This window comes from Bubalus kerabau, chromosome X (genome assembly GCF_029407905.1).
Source record: "Bubalus kerabau isolate K-KA32 ecotype Philippines breed swamp buffalo chromosome X, PCC_UOA_SB_1v2, whole genome shotgun sequence".
NCBI classification, from domain to species: domain Eukaryota; kingdom Metazoa; phylum Chordata; class Mammalia; order Artiodactyla; family Bovidae; genus Bubalus; species Bubalus kerabau.
Genome location: NC_073647.1, coordinates 156,864,192 through 156,883,452, shown reverse-complemented (window position 1 = coordinate 156,883,452; position 19,261 = coordinate 156,864,192). Strand labels below are relative to the sequence as shown.

Genomic DNA, 19,261 nt, shown 5'->3' with positions numbered 1-19,261 from the left:
TGACCTAGGAGAGTAGAAAAGGCACGTTTTGGAATATATTTATGTTTCTAACAGTAGGATGGCTGATGGGGGCACTGACTGCTGGAGTTACAACCATAGAGCCTTGGTTTAAACCCTGGCTTGCCACCTATGTGACCATGGTGGGTCACTTACTTTTTGAAGACTAGGTTTCTTCATGTATCTAATGGGACTAGTGATACCTTCCCAAAGAAGTATTAGAATGAATAAAAGAGAAATTGCACATTTAAGGCTTAATTCACACTCCCTTTCAGATCTTCTTGGAGGCCAGTTAATTTGGGGAATAAATGAGAGTTTATATTTTAATGACCAATAATGGTCTAGTGGACAACTCTTCCCAGTAATCTTCATCTAAGCAGAGTACATGGGAACAATCTCCTCTCTTCCCTTCCCCCTCTCTTCTTTTTCCGTTTTGACTGGCCAAGCTTGGAGGCTGAAGGTGGGGGCTTCCACAGAACCCCTAGACCACACAGTGCCAGTACTGCCTGCCCTGCCCTCTAGTGGAAGGTCATGCCATCCCACTTTGATAGGATAATAAGCCGCATGGTAGGTGCAAAAGTTTGGACTAGCATTTCTGGTTTAGGAATGATTTTACTGTTCAGAATTTGACCGAGTACCATACTTGCCAATAGCAAAGTAAGAATACAATTCAGCACCTCATTAATCCCAACATTATTACATGTGTGGTTTTCATTTCACATTTAATATGTATTTTTCTCAAGAGCAAGCCAGGATCAAGTTAGGCATGTTATAGTCATCCAGCCCAAAGGTCAGGAAGGTACTGGTGGAGGATGGAGAGGCAAGGGTTTTGGCAGGAAGCAAAGACTGTGGCTGACTTTCGTTCATGTTCTGATGGGAATTGCTCATTGATCATTTGTGCAGACTTCAACATTGAAGTGGATTTTGGGACCGACTAAAATCATGGGAAGCATGAATAAATTTAGTCTCTGAGTCTTTGAATCTACTCACCTATACATTTCCAGCAACCACAGCTTCAAATCATAGAACCTTGTTAGTAACATGTTAGCTCTAAAATGGATCTGTGAGACAACCTCCTTGTTTTACAGATGAGGAAACAGGTTCAGAGACCTTACATGACTTGTTCAATATCACATGAGCTGTTAAGAGAGGAGCCAGGCTGTACACCATCTCCCTCCCTCTGTCTGCATTTGTGAAACATTTATGATTACAGTACCTATTGTAGTTTAAACAAACTAGAAAGCAATTGGAAAATCACTGGCTTAGTCTGTGCCGCCACCCCCCCCACCAAATGTAAGTTAAATTCCAGTATAATAAACTACAAGAGGATATTCATCTGGGGCATTTTGTTCTAATTCAGCTGATAAGAGCCCTAGCTCAGGAATGAAAAAACTGGGGATGAAGGATTTGTTTATATTCCAGGCACAGAAAATTTTTGAAGTGCAAAAAAGTACTTTGAAATTCTCTGAAGTAGGATAAAGTTAGAAGTGTAATGCTGAGCTGACTTTTGTCACCTTCCTTTAAGCTTTTTGATTCCTCAAATATTTAGCAACTGTGAGCAGAAAGGTCAGCAGGAGCACCAGACACATTAAGGCCTTCAAGGGCTCTGTGGGTCAAAGGCTGGGCTGGGGTCTGGGCAGACTGTGAGAGGGTTTTGGGGAATTCCCAGGAGTCCAATGGTTAGGACTCTGCACTTTCACTACTGGGTCAGGGAACTAAGATCCCACAAGCCATGTGGCATAGTCAAAAAAAAGGGGAGGGTTGACTTTTGTTCACTTATAAAGTGGGGTAATAGTTAAGGATTGAGAGCAGGGGGAACAACACATCCAAGCAATGCTTTCAGTTCAGTTCAGTCGCTCAGTCGTGTCCAACTCTTTGTGACCCCATGAACCGCAGCATGCCAGGCCTCCCTGTCCATCACCAACTCCCGGAGTTCACCCAGACTCACGCCCATCGAGTCAGTGATGCCATCCAGCCATCTCATCCTCTGTCGTCCTCTTCTCCTCCTGCCCCCAATCCTTCCCAGCATTAGGGTCTTTTCCAATGAGTCAACTCTTCACATGAGGTGGCCAAAGGACTGGAGTTTCAGCTTCAACATCAGTCCTTCCAATGAACACCCAGGACTGATTTCCTTTAGGATGGACTGGTTGGATCTCCTTGCAGTCCAAGGGACTCTCAGGAGTCTTCTTCAACACCACAGTTCAAAAGCATCAATTCTTCGGTGCTCAGCTTTCTTCACAGTCCAACTCTCACATGCATACATGGCCACGGGAAAACCATAGCCTTGCCTAGTAGTGGTAGTAGTGAAGTCGCTCAGTCGTGTCCGACTCTTTGTGACCCCATGGACTGTAGCCCACCAGGCTCCTCCATGCATGGGATTCTCCAGGCAAGAATACTGGAGTAGGTTGCCATTTCCTTCTCCAGGGGGCTCTTCCTGACCCAGGGATGGAACCCGGGTCTCCCGTATTGTAGGCAGACACTTTACCATCTGAAAATATATGAAGCAGAAACGCCAAACCTCAGATGGCTTTAAGGAGAGGGAAATAATGTAAAGCCCAGGATGAAAGCATGGCATCTCTGGGTGAGACAGTTTTTCCTCCGTTGTTATTTGCCCCTTCCTTTGATCACAGACCCATGCAGCCCCTCAGGATTTGGTTCAGAAGATGGGAGGCAGCTACTGTGACTTTTACTCCTAACTGGAGTAGCCTGGGTGTTGACCCAAATTGGGATGAATTATTGTCATGAAACCAGTAAATCTTTATTGAGCATCTTCTAGGTGCAGGAAACTGAATCAAACGTTCCGTGGCTTGTAAATATGTCTGTCCTGGAGGACCTTAGACTTTGATAAGGGAGATAAGCTTCACACATCAAAAACTCTAAAAAGTCAAAAGGAATAAATGCTCCTCCCCAGCTCCAACGGCCCTTTGTACTTGTAACCATTAAAGCAATTATAACAATATTAATAATAATAGAACCCATTTATAGAACACTTTCAGTAGTCTAGACTCTGTGAGGTAAGAGTTATTGCTGTCTTATTTTACAGATGTGGAAACTAAGGCACTTGCCCAAGTTCACACAGCCAATTAGCATTGGCACTGAGATTCAAATCCAAGCTGTCTGGCTGCAGAGCCCACACCCTTAACAACCAAACTTCCTACTGCACCATCATTTTTTTAAATATTAAGTTGTACGTGTACACAGCTATTTCCCAGTTACTCTGGAAGGTTCTGTGACGTAGGAGACTTGTGTTTTCATTCTTGTGTTCTAGCACTTCTCACACAGTCTGGTCCCAGAAGCTTCTTAGTAAATATTGAACGAATGAATGAATGAACTTGAAGCACGGGTGAAGCTCTGTGACTGTTCAGAGAAGGAAAAAAATGACATTTATTCATAGGCATGAGGGAGGGCTGCATGGAAGAAGTGCCCTTCAGTATCTACTTCGACTGGTGACTAGGAGCCATGGTTAGGAGGAACGGTTTTCAATTCTGTGCAGCAGGTGCAGACCTTCAATCACTTGGGAGGATGCTGACTGATTAGAGGGCCTACAGCCTGTGATGTTAGCTCACCTGCTCCCCAGAAGAAATGGACATTCCATTGACAAGTGCCTAGAGCCATGGGCCCATCTGGCTCCAGAGGCCAAGAGACTGCTGGAGATGGAGCCACTGGACAGATACCCCTCAAATGGAGGACTGAGCATGTGGGAAGCTGGGCAGTGAGAGGCAGCACCACCTGGCTGTGCTGGGCTGGGTCCACCCCAGAGCCCCAGGACTCTGAACCGAGGCATTGCTAGTCCTGGAAATTCGGATACAGGGGCTGCTGCTGCTGGGTGGGACCCACAATGGGAATCTCATGGCACACCAGCATGGTGCCCAGGGCAGCCCACCTTGTGGTGCTGGTAGTGGGGCTCAGTTCAGTTCAGTCACTCAGTCATGTCCGACTCCTTGCAATCCCATGGACTGCAGCATGCCAGGCCTCCCTGTCCATCACCAGCTCCCGGAGTTTACTCAAACTCATGTCCATCGAGTCAGTGAAGCCATCCAACCATCTCATCCTCTGTCATCCCCTCCTCCTCCCACCTTCAATCTTTCCCAGCATCAAGGTCTTTTCAAATGAGCCAGTTATTTGCATCAGGTGGCCATAGTGTTGGAGTTTCAGCTTCAGCATCAATCCTTCCAATGAATATTCAGGACTGATTTCCTTTAGGATGGACTGGGTTGGATCTCCTTGTAGTCCAAGGGACTCTCAAGAGTCTTCTCCAACACCACAGTTCAAAAGCATCAATTCTTCAGTGCTCAGCTTCCTTTATAGTCCAACTCTCACATCCATACATCCATACATAGCTTTGACTAGACGGACCTTTGTTGGCAAAGTAATGTCTCTGCTTTTCAATATGCTGTCTAGGTTGATCATAACTTTTCTTTCAAGGAGCAAGCGTCTTTTAATTTCATGCCTGCAGTCACCATCTGTGGTGATCACTGTTTCCATTGTTTCCCCATCTATTTCCCATGAAGTGATGGGACCAGATGCCATGATCTTAGTTGCCTGCATGTTGAGTTTTAAGCCAACTTTTTTACTCTCCTCTTTCACTTTCATCAAGAGGCTCTTTAGTTCTTTGCTTTCTGCCATAAGGGTGGTGTCATCTGCATATCTGAGGTTATTGATATTCCTCCCAGAAATCTTGATTCCAGCTTGTGCTTCATCCAGCCCAGCATTTCTCATGATGTACTCTGCATATAAGTTAAATAAGCAGGGTGACAATATACTGCCTTGATGTACTCCTTTCCTGATTTGGAACCAGTCTGTTATTTCATGTCAATTTCTAACTGTCACTTCCTGACCTGCATACAGATTTTCAGGAGGCAGGTCAGCTGGTCTGGTATTCCCATCTAAAACAAGATATTGGCAGATTGCAAAAAGCCCAGACAGAGCCTGGGCCTGAGGAGGAATCATGTGGCTCTGAGAGCTATCACATCAGTTGGGACTGGGTGACCTTGGGAGGGGCCTTACTTGGACTGAAAACTTTGGAAATCAGACTTCAAGAGTGCTTTGTAATGAAGGGAACCATTCACAGGGGGCCTGTGGAGAATTGAGTCGTGGTCCAAGGCTAACTCCAGGGGCTAATAACTGGATTGTTGGAACTTCATTGACAAAGAACCCAAACAGAATTGCTTCAGTTCAGTTCAGTTCAGTCGCTCAGTTGTGTCCAACTCTTTGTGACCCCATGAACTGCAGCACGCCAGGCCTCCCTGTCCATCACCAACTCCCAGAGTTCACTCAAACTCAGGTCCATCAAGTCGGTGATGCCATCCAGCCATCTCATCCTCTGTCGTCCCCTTCTCCTCCTGCCCCCAGTCCCTCCCAGCATCAGAGTCTTTTCCAATGAATCAACTCTTCACATGAGGTGGCCAAAGTATTGGAGTTTCAGCTTCAACATCAGTCCTTCCAATGTACAACCAGGACTGATCTCCTTTAAAATGGACTGGTTGGATCTCCTTGCAACCCAAGGGACTCTCAGGAGTCTTCTCCAACATCACAGTTCAAAAGCATCAATTCTTTGGCGCTCAGCTTTTGTCACAGTCCAACTCACATCCACACATGACCACAGGAAAAACCATAGCCTTGACTAGACAGACCTTTGTTGGCAAAGTAATGTCTCTGCTTTTGAATATGCTATCTAGGTTGGTCATAACTTTCCTTCCAAGGAGTAAGCGTCTTTTAATTTCATGGCTGAAATCACCATCTGCAGTGACTTTGGAGCCCAGAAAAATAAAGTCTGACACTGTTTCCACTGTTTCCCCATCTATTTCCCATGAAGTGAATTGCTTAGGAACTCATAATGCTGTAAGGTGGGTTTTTTAGTTTTTGGGTTTTTTTGCAGGGGGTTGGGTTCCAAGCTGCGAGGCTTGTGGGATCTTAGTTCCAAGACCAGGGCTCAAACCTAGGCTCTCTGCATGTACTAAAAGTGCGGAGTCCTAACCACTGGACCACCAGGGAATTCCTCATAATGCTGTTAAGTTGATGGGGAGATTCTTGGCACCCCACATGATTGTTTACCCTTCTGATCCCCAATTTGGATTATGTAAAGTACTGTGGAGAAGTGACTCTCAGTGTTAAGTGGCTGGTTGTGGGTTAGCAGCAACAAGGGATGGAATCAGAAAATCCTAGGTACAAAAAATAGGCAGTTTTAGCTTCCTGTTTGATGACACCACAGCTTGGCAATATCAGTAAAGCCCAGATAGAGTAGCTAGAGAGAACCAAAGGCACTTACTCTGAACCTTAAATTCTCTACTCTCAGATGGCATCCTCCTTCTCCCACTGTCCATTGCAACTGTTTCAAATTTTCACAACAGGAACCTCCCTGGTGGTCCAGTGGTTAAGACTCTGCACTTCCAATGCATGGGGCATGGGTTCAATCCCTGGCTGGGAAACAGGTTCCCACATGCCACAGGGTGTGGCCAAAAAGTAAAACAAAAAAAAACCTTGACGCATTTTTTTGTTTTGGTTGTGGTGGGGCTTCATTGCTGCTTGCTCTAGCTGTGGAGAGCGCGGGCTGCTCTCTAGTTGCAGTGTGCGGGCTTCTAATTGCAGTGGCTTCTCTTGTTCTGGCACAAGGGCTTAGTTGCACCGAGGCATGTGGGATCTTCCCAGACCAGGGACTGAACTGGTGTCCCTTCCATTGCAAGGAAGATTCTTAACCACCAGACCACCAGGGAAGCTGCAACAACATACTTTAAGTCCCCTACTTTCAGCATGTGACATTCTCACACAACACAGAGAACATGATTGCCGGGGACCAGCCCCAGCAGGATCCAGGGGTACCCTCAGGTTGACGGCCTAGGCGATAAGGATAGCAAAGCAGAGAGCAGGGCTTGATCTTTCTTGATTAACACAGAAAGCTAATAAAGCTCCTGTGTTTTAAGGAGTCATCCTGAAAGAAGAACAGAGAGAGAAAAGGAGGGAAAAGGAAAAAAAGAAAGACACGGGGAGACCAAGCTTCGATGAGCAAGGCCTATAACTTTATTTTTAAAAGGAACTTTTATACCTTGACTTGTACATTGAGGGAAATGAAAGATGCAAAGTCATACAGAGTCAGCCCAAACATTACATCTGTTTTGTCTTTATCAAAACCAGGATTTTTTTTGCATACCTTTTCCATAAACAATATTGTGTACAATATCTTCTGGCCTTGGAGGCCTGTGGACATTTTATGACCCTTTTTTGATAAAGGCTGATCTGCCAGAAAACTTATTTTTTCTTCAAGTGTTTTTTCTCTATTTTTTCCAGCCTCAGAAAATACTAAATAAAGTTACATGTTCACGGAGCAAAGGTGCAGTGGGTCACAACAAAGAAAGAACCAATTAGCCCAAAGGTCTGATGTGGTTAATTTCAAGGCTGCTACTTGTTTTTCTTACATTCCAACTATGTTAACCAATGCACTCCCGGTGCACAATGGATAAGGGATATGGGAACTTGGCAGCAAACATTGGCCCAATAATGAAGCCCTTTACCAGTACTATTTATTTTAATAATTTTTCATCTCTTAAAGTACTCTATGCTCATTAGGACTTTTAGAATGTTTTGGCTTCCCGTGTCTTTTAAGGTTGGGAGTTTGGAACAATCATGTGTGTTAATTGCAAAAGTATGGATAAACCTGTCAGGCAAGCTAGAATGTCAACAGAGGGGTTTGAATTGAAATACTCCTATCATGTCCATTAACTAAAGCCCTAAGTTGATTTTTTCCAGAGAAAGGTGGTCAGGGACAGCCCCCTGTTAATGTTAGAAGAGTTGGTGAAAGGCACAAAATAGTAAGACAGACAGGTTTTGGGGTGGATGTTCGAGCAGATTCAGAGGGTCCCTTGAGGCCTGATCCGCCTTTGCCTGTCAGGTCTCTTTCACATGACCTTTGTCATGAGTGGGATCTCCCATGGTGGCTCCCGGCACATGATGTCACCTTATAGCCACACCCTGGAGAAGGAAATGGCAACCCACTCCAGTATACTTGCCTGGAGAATTCCATGGACAGAGGAGTCTGGCGGGCTCCATAGGGGAAAGTTAAGTCCATGGGGTCACAAAAGAGTCAGACACAACTGAGCGACTAAAAACACACACACACTTATAACCACCTGGGCAGGAATGCCTCTCCCTTCCCCCTTCTTCAGTGACTTGATTCTTCTGCATCTTCAATCCCCATGCCTTCTGTGCCTTTTATTCAGCTAGGACATAAACACTTTCAAATCCAACTCTATTCTCTCTCCCATCTCGCCACAGCCATTTTCCCCCCTCTCTTTTGATCCATCTTTTTATTATGATCTTCACTTCTCACTCCCATTCATTATTCAAACCAGTTCGATTTGTCTTCAGCCCTGAACCAGTCCCAGCAACCGCTCACACAAAGGCAGTTAAGGACCTTGTTGCCAAATCTGGTTCACACTATGCTGCTGGCCACTGCCTCCTTTTTAGAACTCACCTCACATGACTTACCTGAACACCACTCTATCCTCTTGTCCCTCCTGACCTATGATTGCTCTTTCTTTGCCTTCTTTATGGGCTTCCCATGGTTGCTGCTTCTGTCCTTAAATATTGCTGTCTTCTAAGCTCTGACCTCGGTCTTTCAGTCACCTCTCCTCCCCTCTCTTCTCCCTCTCGACACCTCTTCTTTTACTGCCTCACTTCTCATTTCCACTTTTCTCTTTTTCTTCCTCTCTCCACCCAGCCCTTTCTCCATAGATTTCACCATTCCCAGGATCTCAACTACCACTCATGTGTACATGGCCCTCCCCTCTGTCATCTGTATTTTCCTGGCTGGGATACCCTCCTGAACTCCAGTCCTGTGAAGTCAGCCCATCTGAACGGTTCCACTTGGATACTCCCACACTTAGCACGTCTGAATCTGAATGTGCCTTTCACAAAATTCCCTCTCTCCTCTGTGATCTCCCATCTTGAGGAACAGTGCTTGTGCCTAGCCCATTACCCAAGTGGGAAACCCCAGAAACCTGGCAGTCTTTCCTCATGACTTCCTCTCCTTTCCCCCTTCACACATGGAGCTGCCAATATCTAGAAGGTCTTCTGTCATTTCAACCCTCCACTTTCTATAGATTTTTTTCTGGCCTGGATCCCAGCACTGATCCAACCCATCCTCTGTCAAGTACTGCTGACAAGCCTGCTGTCAAGAACACCTTTGGAAATGAACACCTTTTAGATCATTCCCCTGCTTCCTGTCATGAGGAGGCTCCAAATGGCCTTCAAGATGAAATCCAAACCTCTCACTGTGACCTCTGAGGGCTCTGATTTCTGCCCAACCCCACACGCTACACTTCCCTGGATCCCTCCTCACTACCCTGCCATTCTTTCTTTTCCAAAAGGTTTTTTTTTTGTTGTTGTTGTTTGGCTCTGCCAGGTCTTAGTTGAGCCATGTGGGAATCTAGTTCCCTGACTAGGGATTGAACCTGGGCCCCCTACATTGGGAGCATGTAGTGTTAGCCACTGGACCACCAGGGGAGTTCCTCCCCTACTGTTGTTTCTACCCGAAACACTCTCATTCACTCTCTCTCTTTCTTTTTTTTTTTTTTACTGTCACTTCATCTCTGGGAAGTCTTCTCCAGTCTTTCTTCTTTCCCCATCTCCAGGCTGGGCTAGGTGCCCCCTATTCTGCCCACAGCCCCCCCTACACATTTCTCGTGTAATCCTCAACACACTGCCGAGTTTCCTTGTCTATCTCCCATTATTGGTCTGTGGGTAACGTGACCTTGTTAATCTGTGTACTCCAGCATCTAGTACAATACTTGACACATAATCAGTAATGTTTGATCCATGCAAGAAAAATCCTGGACACCATGATGGAGAGGGCCACAGATACCACAAACCCACCCCCGAAAATAGAAATATTGAATTCTTGGGCACTTCTGTCATAAAGAATTCAATGCTCAGCCTGGCACAGCACAGCCTGTAACCTAAAACATTTACTTTCTGGACTAACACTGCTTGGGCTCCAGGGAAATGCTTCTGCACACCTCTTATCCTGTGGCCTTTAAACAAAAGGCAGCTGTGTCCCGCTGCTCTAAGTGTTCATGCTGGCACAGCAGTCGGCCTAAGGGAGCTATAGCTTTGGAGTACAGGGAAGCTTTCGGTTGTGGAAAGGCCTAGCTAAAACACAAGTTAGTTAATTAACGTTCCTTGTCAAATATAATGAATGTAACGGGTCCTTGCATAATGAAATATTGCTTCCAGCAGTCCCAGACATCCAATTTTTCCCTTCCCTTCTTGTTTAAGAGATATTTGTGAGGTAGTATGGTATTCAACTGTGGTTGCACACGGTGGCTAGCAGACAGTTTCCGATACTAAACAATTCATTAGTCTTAACTTTGTGTGAATGGGTAGATAGATGAAAAATGTGTGAAACACGTATGACACTGATTTGAATTTGGTAAGGCTGCTCTAAACTTTCTTTTTTAAAAATTGTGATCGAAATATAATTGATTTATAATGTTCTATTAGTTTAACAAAGTGTTCAGTTTTATATATATATATATAAAATTCTTTTTTAGATTTTTTTCCATTGTAGGCTGTTACGAGATATACAGTATAGTTCCCTGTGCTATGCAGTAGGTCCTTATTAGTTATCTCTTTTATATAAGTGTATGTGTGTGCTCAGTCACATCCAACTCTTTTCAACCTCCTGGAGTAATACTCTAGGCAAGAATACTGGAGTGGGTTGCCATTTTCTTCTCCAGGGGATCCTCCCAACCCAGGGATAGAACCCAAGTCTCCTGCATTGACAGGTGGATTCTTTACTAGTGGGCCACCCAAGAAGCCCCATTTTATATATAGTAGTGTGCATATTTTAGTCCTAAACTCTTCATTTATCCCTTCCCTGCTTTCCCCTTTGTAACCATAAGTTTGTTTTTTATGCCTATGAGTCTATTTCCGCTTTGTAAATAGGTTCATTTGTATCATGTTTTCAGATTCCACATATAAATGATATAATTTGATATTTGTCTTTCTCTTACTTCACTTAGTATGATCATCTCTAGGTCCATCCATATTGCTGCAAATGGGCCTTTAATTCTTTTTTATGGCTGAGTAGTATTCTATTGTTTATATGTACCATATCTTCTTTATTCATTTCTTTGTTGATGGATACTTAGGTTGCTTCTATGTCTTGGCTATTGTAAATAGTGCTGTTATGAACACTGGGGTGTGTGTATCTTTTCAAATGATAGTTTTCTCCAGATGTATGCCTAAGAGTGGGCATATATCATGGAATCATATAGTAACTATATTCTATTTTTAGTTCTTTAAAGAAGCATGAATGATACTGATTTTATTTTGGTAAGGCTGTGCTTTCTTTGGGCTTCCCTGGTGGTTCAGTGGTAAAGAATCCACCTGTAATGCAAGAGACCTAGATTCGATCCCTGGGTCGGGAAGATCCCCTGGATGAGGGCAGGGCAACCCACTCGAGTATTCTTGCCTGGATAATCCTATGGACAGAGGAGTCTGGTGGGTTACAGTTCATGGGGTTGCAAAGAGTCGGACATGACTTAGTGCCTGAGCACACAAGCATGCTCTTTCATTATTCTGTGCTTTAGGAAAACCATCATTTTATTATTATCTTCAAATGGTTTAGTTGCAGTGACTTCTAAATAATTCAGTTCATGCAATGCTTTGTTATTAGTTCATTGCAGTGTGTCTGGTAAGTGTGGAGTGTATTGATATTCATAAATACAAAGGTTTTTAGAGAATTGAAAGACAATAAAATTTGAATAAACTTTCTAACATTCCTTTAAATATCTTCAACATAAATCTTTTGAATCTGAGAAAAGACAACGAAGAAATAATTCCAGTAATGAACTGCAGCCTGTTAAATTTTCGGGTAATGGCAAAAATCACAAACAGCTTGAAATATCCTTTGATATCAGGTAAGAATCAGTTCAAAGTAAAATAATTTGTAATTCTACAATTAAAAAAGCAGCTTGAGGACTTCCCTGGTGGTCCAGTGATTAGGACTCCATGCTTCCACTGCAGGGTATACAGGTTCCATCCCTGGTTGGAGAATTAGGATCCCACATGCCCAGCTGCTGCTGCTGCTGCTAAGTCGCTTCAGTCGCGTCCAACTCTGTGAGACCCCAGAGATGGCAGCCCAGCAGGCTTCCCCGTCCCTGGGATTCTCCAGTCAAGAACACTGGAGTGGGTTGCCATTTCCTTCTCCAATGCATGAAAGTGAAAAGTAAAAGTGAATTCGCTCAGTCGTGTCCGACTCTAGCGACCCCATGGACTGCAGCCTACCAGGCTTCTCCATCCATGGGATTTTCCAGGCAAAAGTACTGGAGTGGAGTGCCATTGCCTTTTCCGACCAGAGGTACATCCCAACAAGAACAAAAACAAAAAAAAATCAGCTTGATTATTTCAACAAAAAATACATGTAGTTTATTAGTCCTACTGACACAAATGCTGCATTCAAATGGACTAAAAATTGTATCACTAATTTGAAAGTGCCAAACTGCTTTTTCATCAAAATGATAATCACGTTCTATTAAAACTCATGGTTCAGGGCTTCCCTGGTGGCTCCTTGGTAAAGAATCCACCTGCCAATACAGGAGAGATAGGTTCAATCCCTAGTCTGGGAAGATTCCACATGCCTCAGAGCAACTAAGCCTGTGCTCCACAACAAGAGAAGCCATCACAATGAGAAGCCAGAGCGCCACAACTAGAGAGTAGCCCTCACTTGCCGCAACTAGAGAAAATCCCAGGCATCATCAAAGACCCAGCACAGCCAAAATAAATAAATAAACAAAAATTTAAAACAAAAACAAAAAACTCACGGTCCAAAAAAACATTCACAGTCATCAATCACAGAAGATTTGAAATAGCATCAAGAATCAATTCCATAAAGCTTTTGAAATAGTAAAAGCATCCCCCAAATATTTAATCAATTCTCAAAAAAGCCAATAAAAATATTTAGAAAACACATTCAGAATTTTAAACATTGTCTACTGTGCAGTTAAAAGTAATCAAGCTTTCTCAGAAAGGAAAATGTTATGAGAAATTCAAAGAAAGAATAATATTGATATAAGCATATAATGCAATCTAGACTTTAAGTCCTTCTTATGAAACTTATCTTGTGAAATGACAAAATAATTTTCAAGAAAATATAAAGGAAGATGATACAAATTTTAATGATTACCAAAAGTGCTCCAACTATTCACACAAAAGAATTTTAATGACATACTTAAATTATGAAATTCAAGACAATACAGTTTAATGGGTTTTGTTGATATTATAAAACCAAAAGGAATAATATATTAACTCTATTTTTGGTGCTTGGGAAAAATATTTAAATGACAAATATTTACAGGAAAACCTTATTGCTTGAGAAAAAGAATGAAACTTCAGTCAAAATTTAAGAAACTTTCTGGATATTTTAGTTTGGAAATAAGCCACTGAATTCAATTATTTGGGATGATGCAATAAAAATGTAAATTAGAGAGAATAAAGATCCTTCCTTGGACCCATGTGCCAAATCTGGCCCACTACCTGATTTTGTTTGGCCTGAGAACAAAAATATTTTGTGACCTGAAAATTATATAAAATTCAAATTCCAGCGTCCATGATACAGTTTTGTTGGAACCCAGCCATGCCCATTCATTAACAAATTTGTGACCACTTTTCTGATATAGCAGCAGAGCTGAATAGTCACTACAGACACCCTGTGTCTTGCAAATCCTAAAATAGTCACCATCTGGCCCATTATAGTAAAAGGTTACCAACCACCGAAGAAAAACATTGAAAATTCTTTCTCCACAAATTTTATGATATGATGCCATACAAAAATAATGATGGGGAAGGATTAAGTAAAATGTCTGGAAATTGAAAGCAATAAAAATGAGAATATTTTTATCTCCTGGGGCAGGCTGTAGAACTAGAAGCAGCAGGAGCAGTTTGGAGATGATACCTGACCTTGTATAGTCATGTTAATTGAAATTATTGAATGGAATTAATTATTTGGAAAATGTAATATTTTAAAGAGATTTAGCTGAATTCAATAATATTCTGAGATGTCAATAACTTTCTTCAACTCTCCAAGAAAGAAAAGCTTTGATATTAAAGCTGGCAGATTAATTTGATGGAAAGGGAAAAGTTATTAGTATATATAATAAAGTATAAAGACAGATGTATGATATTATTAGAGATAGAGAATTAGGACCTATCCTTTCAAAGTGAGTAAATGGCAATTCCAAGAAGAAATACTATTCACTTGCTTAAAAATGAATGCATTGTTTAATGACAAATATGAGGGAAAACTGCATAATATTAAAACCTGAAATTTGACCAAATGGTGTTTATGAATCTCTTTGGATTGAAGTAGAACAAAAAGTTTTTGAATTACGACAACTAATTTTATATATATTTCCAGTAGGTGATTTTCAGGGCTTAATCCTAAAATGTCAAGAAATAAAAAAGATTTTGAATCAACAAAATTCTCAGAACTGTAAGATCCAGAAAGTCTTCAAATGCCAATGCTGTAATCTCAGCAGAAGCTGAAAGAGACATCAGCACATCAGCACCATGAACAATATAATATTACAATGGATTTTCTATGAATTGAGACAACAGGCTACCAAATGACTATGATTTAATGGTGTAGTTGTTAAGAGAACAGCTGTTGCTCCTGCTTCAACTCACTGCTCACTCTGAGACCTTTAGCGGTAACAGGCTCTGTGGAACAAAAGACCAGATTAAGATTTTATGAAAATCAACTAATAATTTTTTAAAATTTAAAAATAATTTTTATATGGACCATTTTTAAAGTCTTTATTGGATTTGTTACAGTATTACTTCTGCTTTATGCTTTGTTTTATGGCTGTAAGGCATGTGGGATCTTAGCTCCCCTACCAGGGACTGAACCCCACTCCCTGCATTGGAAGACAAAGTCTTAACCACTGGACCACCAGGGAAGTCCTAATCAACAAATAATTCAGAAATTAAAATTGTGATGAATTATTTAATAAGCAGCTTTATAATATATAAACACAAAGATTTAGAGAATAAAAGAATTTATAAGTATTTAATTTCTATTGTATACTGTATATCAATATATCCAAGTATGTCTTTGTCTTTATCTACACATACTGTATTTCTGTATCTGCATCTGTGTCACTATGAAAATATTAGTTGCTCAGTTGCATCCGACTCTTTGAGACCCCATGGACTGTAGCTCGCCAGGCTCTTCTGTCCTTGAGATTCTCCAGGCAAGAATACTGGATTGGGTTGCCATTCCCTTCTCCAGGGGGTCTTCCTGACCCAGGGATCAAACTCAGGTCTCCTGCATTGCAGGCATTTTCTTTACCATCTAAGTCACCAGGGAAGACCCTATGTTACTATACCTGTTGTTAAATATTTTGACCATGGCCCTGAGGCACAACTCACATTCCATACTGGTTTTCTGTCCTGGCCTCACCTTTTGGATGGCACACATGAAATTGATTTTCCAGCGCTGACCTTGGTTCCAGTCAAGAACTATTCTGGTTCTCCCCTGCAGCTGGCTGCACTGCCACAGACTGCCTTGAGTCACACCCCTTTTAATTCAGCCCAGGCCTTGGGAACCTTCCTTCCCTGGCCTAGCCAGTGGGGAGCACTCCCACTTATCTTGCCTCTGTCAGTCTCAGCTGGCCCCGAGTAGTTGAAGGAAGCCGGCTCATTCCCTTTCTGCCTGTATCAAAACTTGTGGTCAGGAAAACATCTGAACTCTTGGTCACAGGCTCTTTTCCCAGGAGCTATTTTCATTTCATGTCTTGCAGAAGGAAAAGCTATATTCTTTTATAGAAGAATTTCAGGCATCAAAGGCAGGTGGGGAAGAATTTTGGGAGCTGAAGAATCTAGAATCCTAATGTTTTATGAGTCCACCTGCAAGTCAAAAGAGAAAAAATTTGGACTTTAAATATATTGTTTTTCCAGAGGGGGAAGGAGAAGTTCTTCTACATTCTTTAGTTTCTGCTTTATTATTTGGATGGATCGTGCAAGCACCACAGGCTTAAACAAGACGAAGTTGCTGTCTGATACATCACTTGTTATGCTATGGAGTATAAAGTTATGAGGTTTAAAGGAAAAAGACAGCTTGAAAAGACATCTGTGCAAGCTTTTAGAATCATGTTCAAAAGGTCTTAAATCTTAACATTGATTGATAAACTGGCCATAACTTCAAACCACTAAGTATGTATCTTTGATAGCCCATTCAATAAAAAATAATGGCTAGCATTAATTGGATGCTTCTTCTATGCCAGATGTTATATTAAGAATTATATATATAATCTCATTTAATCCTCAAAACAAATTTAGAAAATAGGTACTGGCTTTTGGTTTGGGTGTGTGTGTTTGTTAAATTTTGGGCCATACTGCATGGCATGTGGGATCTTAATTCCCCAACCAGGGATCAAACTCGTGTCCCCTGCATTGGAAAAGCAGAGTCTTAACCATTGTACATCTGGGGAAGTGCCAATACGTACTATTTTTATACCATTTACACATTTTACAGCATGCTGGATATTGTCTGCTTGAATCCCTCTTCTTAATCCATTTTTGGCCCATCTGGGTCCTACTCTGTACCCTAGGACTCTCGTATCCCCTGGATTCTGTTTGGGTTTCGACAATAGGAGTCACCACAGGAGATTGAAGGATGGGAGAAGAAAGAGAGAGATTGAGGTATTCTTCCCAACTCCTCTCTTCTCCATCTGTATGATGATGGCAGCAGCCGCCTCTGTTCACAACTACAGCTTCTGTTACCAACCCCTCTCCGTAGCTCCAGCTCTCACTAGGAGCATGAAACACCATTGCTTCCCCTTCTCCTTTCCAACCCAGGGATAGTAAACATACCACTGTTGCTAATATCTCTTGGTTCCCTTAACCTTGCACACATGTCTATAAATAGTCTCCTCACTAAATTGTCTTTACAGATCCCAGCTGAGTGTGCCTTCTGTTTCCTGCTAGAACTCTGACTAATAAGTTAATATTTGATCTCAGAATTACCTGCCAAAGATTCTGTCCACTTAACTTCTTCACTTACTGTGCTTTTCTAAATGCTGTATTTTTGTTTGTTTTGAAATATTTATTTGACTTTATTTGAAGGGAGCTAATCTTACCATTGCTACCTATTTTTCAGGTGAGCACTGATTATTTTGACCTTTCACTGTAGGAACCATCTTCTGTAGCTATATATACATATTTAAGGGTATCAGTCCTCTCCATGGTATTCAGTTCAGTCCAGTTCAGTTCAGTCGCTCAGTCGTGTCCGACTCTGCAACCCCATGAACTGCAGCACACCAGGCCTCCCTGTCCATCACCAACTCCCGGAGTGCACCCAAACCCATGTCCATCGAGTCTATGATGCTATCCAACCATCTCATCCTCTGTCATCCCCTTCTCCTCCTGCCCTCAATCTTTCCCAGCATCAGGGTCTATTCCAATGAGTCAGCTCTTCGCATGAGGTGACCAAAGTATTGGAGTTTCAGCTTCAACATCAGTCATTCCAATGAACACCCAGGACTGATCTCCTTTAGGATGGACTGGTTGGACCTCCTTGCTGTCCAAGGGACTCTCAAGAGTCTTCTCCAACACCACGGTTCAAAAGCATCAATTCTTCGGTGCTCAGCTTTCTTTATACTCCAACTCTCACATCCATACATGACCACTGGAAAAACCATAGCCTTGACTAGACGGACCTTTGTCGGCAAAGTAATGTCTCTGCTTTTTAATATGCTGTCTAGGTTGGTCATAACTTTCCTTCCAAGGAGTAAGCGTCTTTTAATTTCATGGCTGCAATCACCATCTGCGGTGATTTTGGAGCCCAGAAAAAAAAAGTCAGCCACTGTTTCCACTGTTTCCCCATCTATTTCCCTTGAAGTGATGGGACTGGATGCCATGATCTTAGTTTTCTGAATGTTGAGCTTTAAGCCAACTTTTTCACTCTCCACTTTCACTTTCATCAAGAGGTTCTTTAGTTCTTCTTCACTTTTTTCCATAAGGGTGGTGTCATCTACATATCTGAGGTTATTGATATTTCTCCTGGCAATCTTGATTCCAGATTGTGCTTCATCCAGCCCAGCGTTTCTCATGATGTACTCTGCATATAAGTTAAATAAGCAGAGTGACAATATACAGCCTTGACGTACTCCTTTTCCTATTTGGAACCAGTCTGTTGTTCCATGTCCAGTTCTAACTGTTGCTTCCTGACCTGCATACAGGTTTCTCAAGAGGCAGGTCAGGTAGTCTGGTATTCCCATCTCTTTCAGAATTTTCCACAGTTTATTGTGATCCATACAGTCAAAGGCTTTGGCATAGTCAATAAAGCAGAAATAGATGTTTTTCTGGAACTCTCTTGCTTTTTTGATGATCCAGCAGATGTTGGCAATTTGATCTCTGGTTCCTCTGCCTTTCCTAAAACCAGCTTGAACATCTGGAAGTTCACGGTTCACATATTGCTGAAGCCTGGCTTGGAGAATTTTAAGCATTACTTTATTAGCGTGTGAGATGAGTGCAATTGTGTGGTAGTTTGAGCATTCTTTGGCATTGCCTTTCTTTGGGATTGGAATGAAAACTGACCTTTTCCAGTCCTGTGGCCCCTGCTGAGTTTTCCAAATTTGCTGGCATATTGAGTGCAGGACTTTCACAGCATCATCTTTCAGGATTTGAAATAGCTCCACTGGAATTCCATCACCTCCACTAGCTTTGTTCGTAGTGATGCTTCCTAAGGCCCACTTGACTTCACATTACAGGATGTCTGGCTCTAGGTCAGTGATCACACCATCGTGATTATCTGGGTCGTGAAAATCTTTTTTGTACAGTTCTTCTGTGTATTCTTGTATTCTTAATATCTTCTGCTTCTGTTTAGGTCCCTATCATTTCTGTCCTTTATTGAGCCCATCTTTGCATGAAATGTTCCCTTGATATCTCTCATTTTCTTGAAGACATCTCTAGTCTTTCCCATCCTATTGTTTTCCTCGATTTGTTTACATTGATCGATGAGGAAGGCTTTCTTATCTCTCCTTGCTATTCTTTGGAACTCTGCATTCAAATGGGTATATCTTTCCTTTTCTCCTTTGCCTTTCACTTCTCTCCTTTTCACAGCTATTTGTAAGGCCTCCTCAGACAACCATTTTGCCTTTTTGCATTTCTTTTTCTTGGGGATGGTCTCGATTCCTGTCTCCTCCATGGTATTAATCCTTCTTATTCATGAATGTGTAATTAGAAAGTCTCAAGGGCTGGCATTCAGTTT

General features: G+C 42.1%; 1 protein-coding gene across 4 annotated transcripts in view; it reads left to right on the top strand.

Moving 5' to 3' along the window:
* The first annotated feature begins 373 nt into the window (after positions 1-373).
* The window catches only part of PHKA2 (phosphorylase kinase regulatory subunit alpha 2), a 276,577-nt gene continuing 257,689 nt past the window's right edge, over positions 374-19,261 (top strand). For all 4 annotated transcript variants that reach the window (XM_055564935.1, XM_055564934.1, XM_055564933.1 and 1 more), the window contains exon 1: positions 374-387. In XM_055564935.1, the coding sequence (XP_055420910.1) occupies positions 383-387 (5 nt within the window). In that variant the 5' untranslated portion in view covers positions 374-382. The remainder of the gene's footprint in view (positions 388-19,261) is intronic.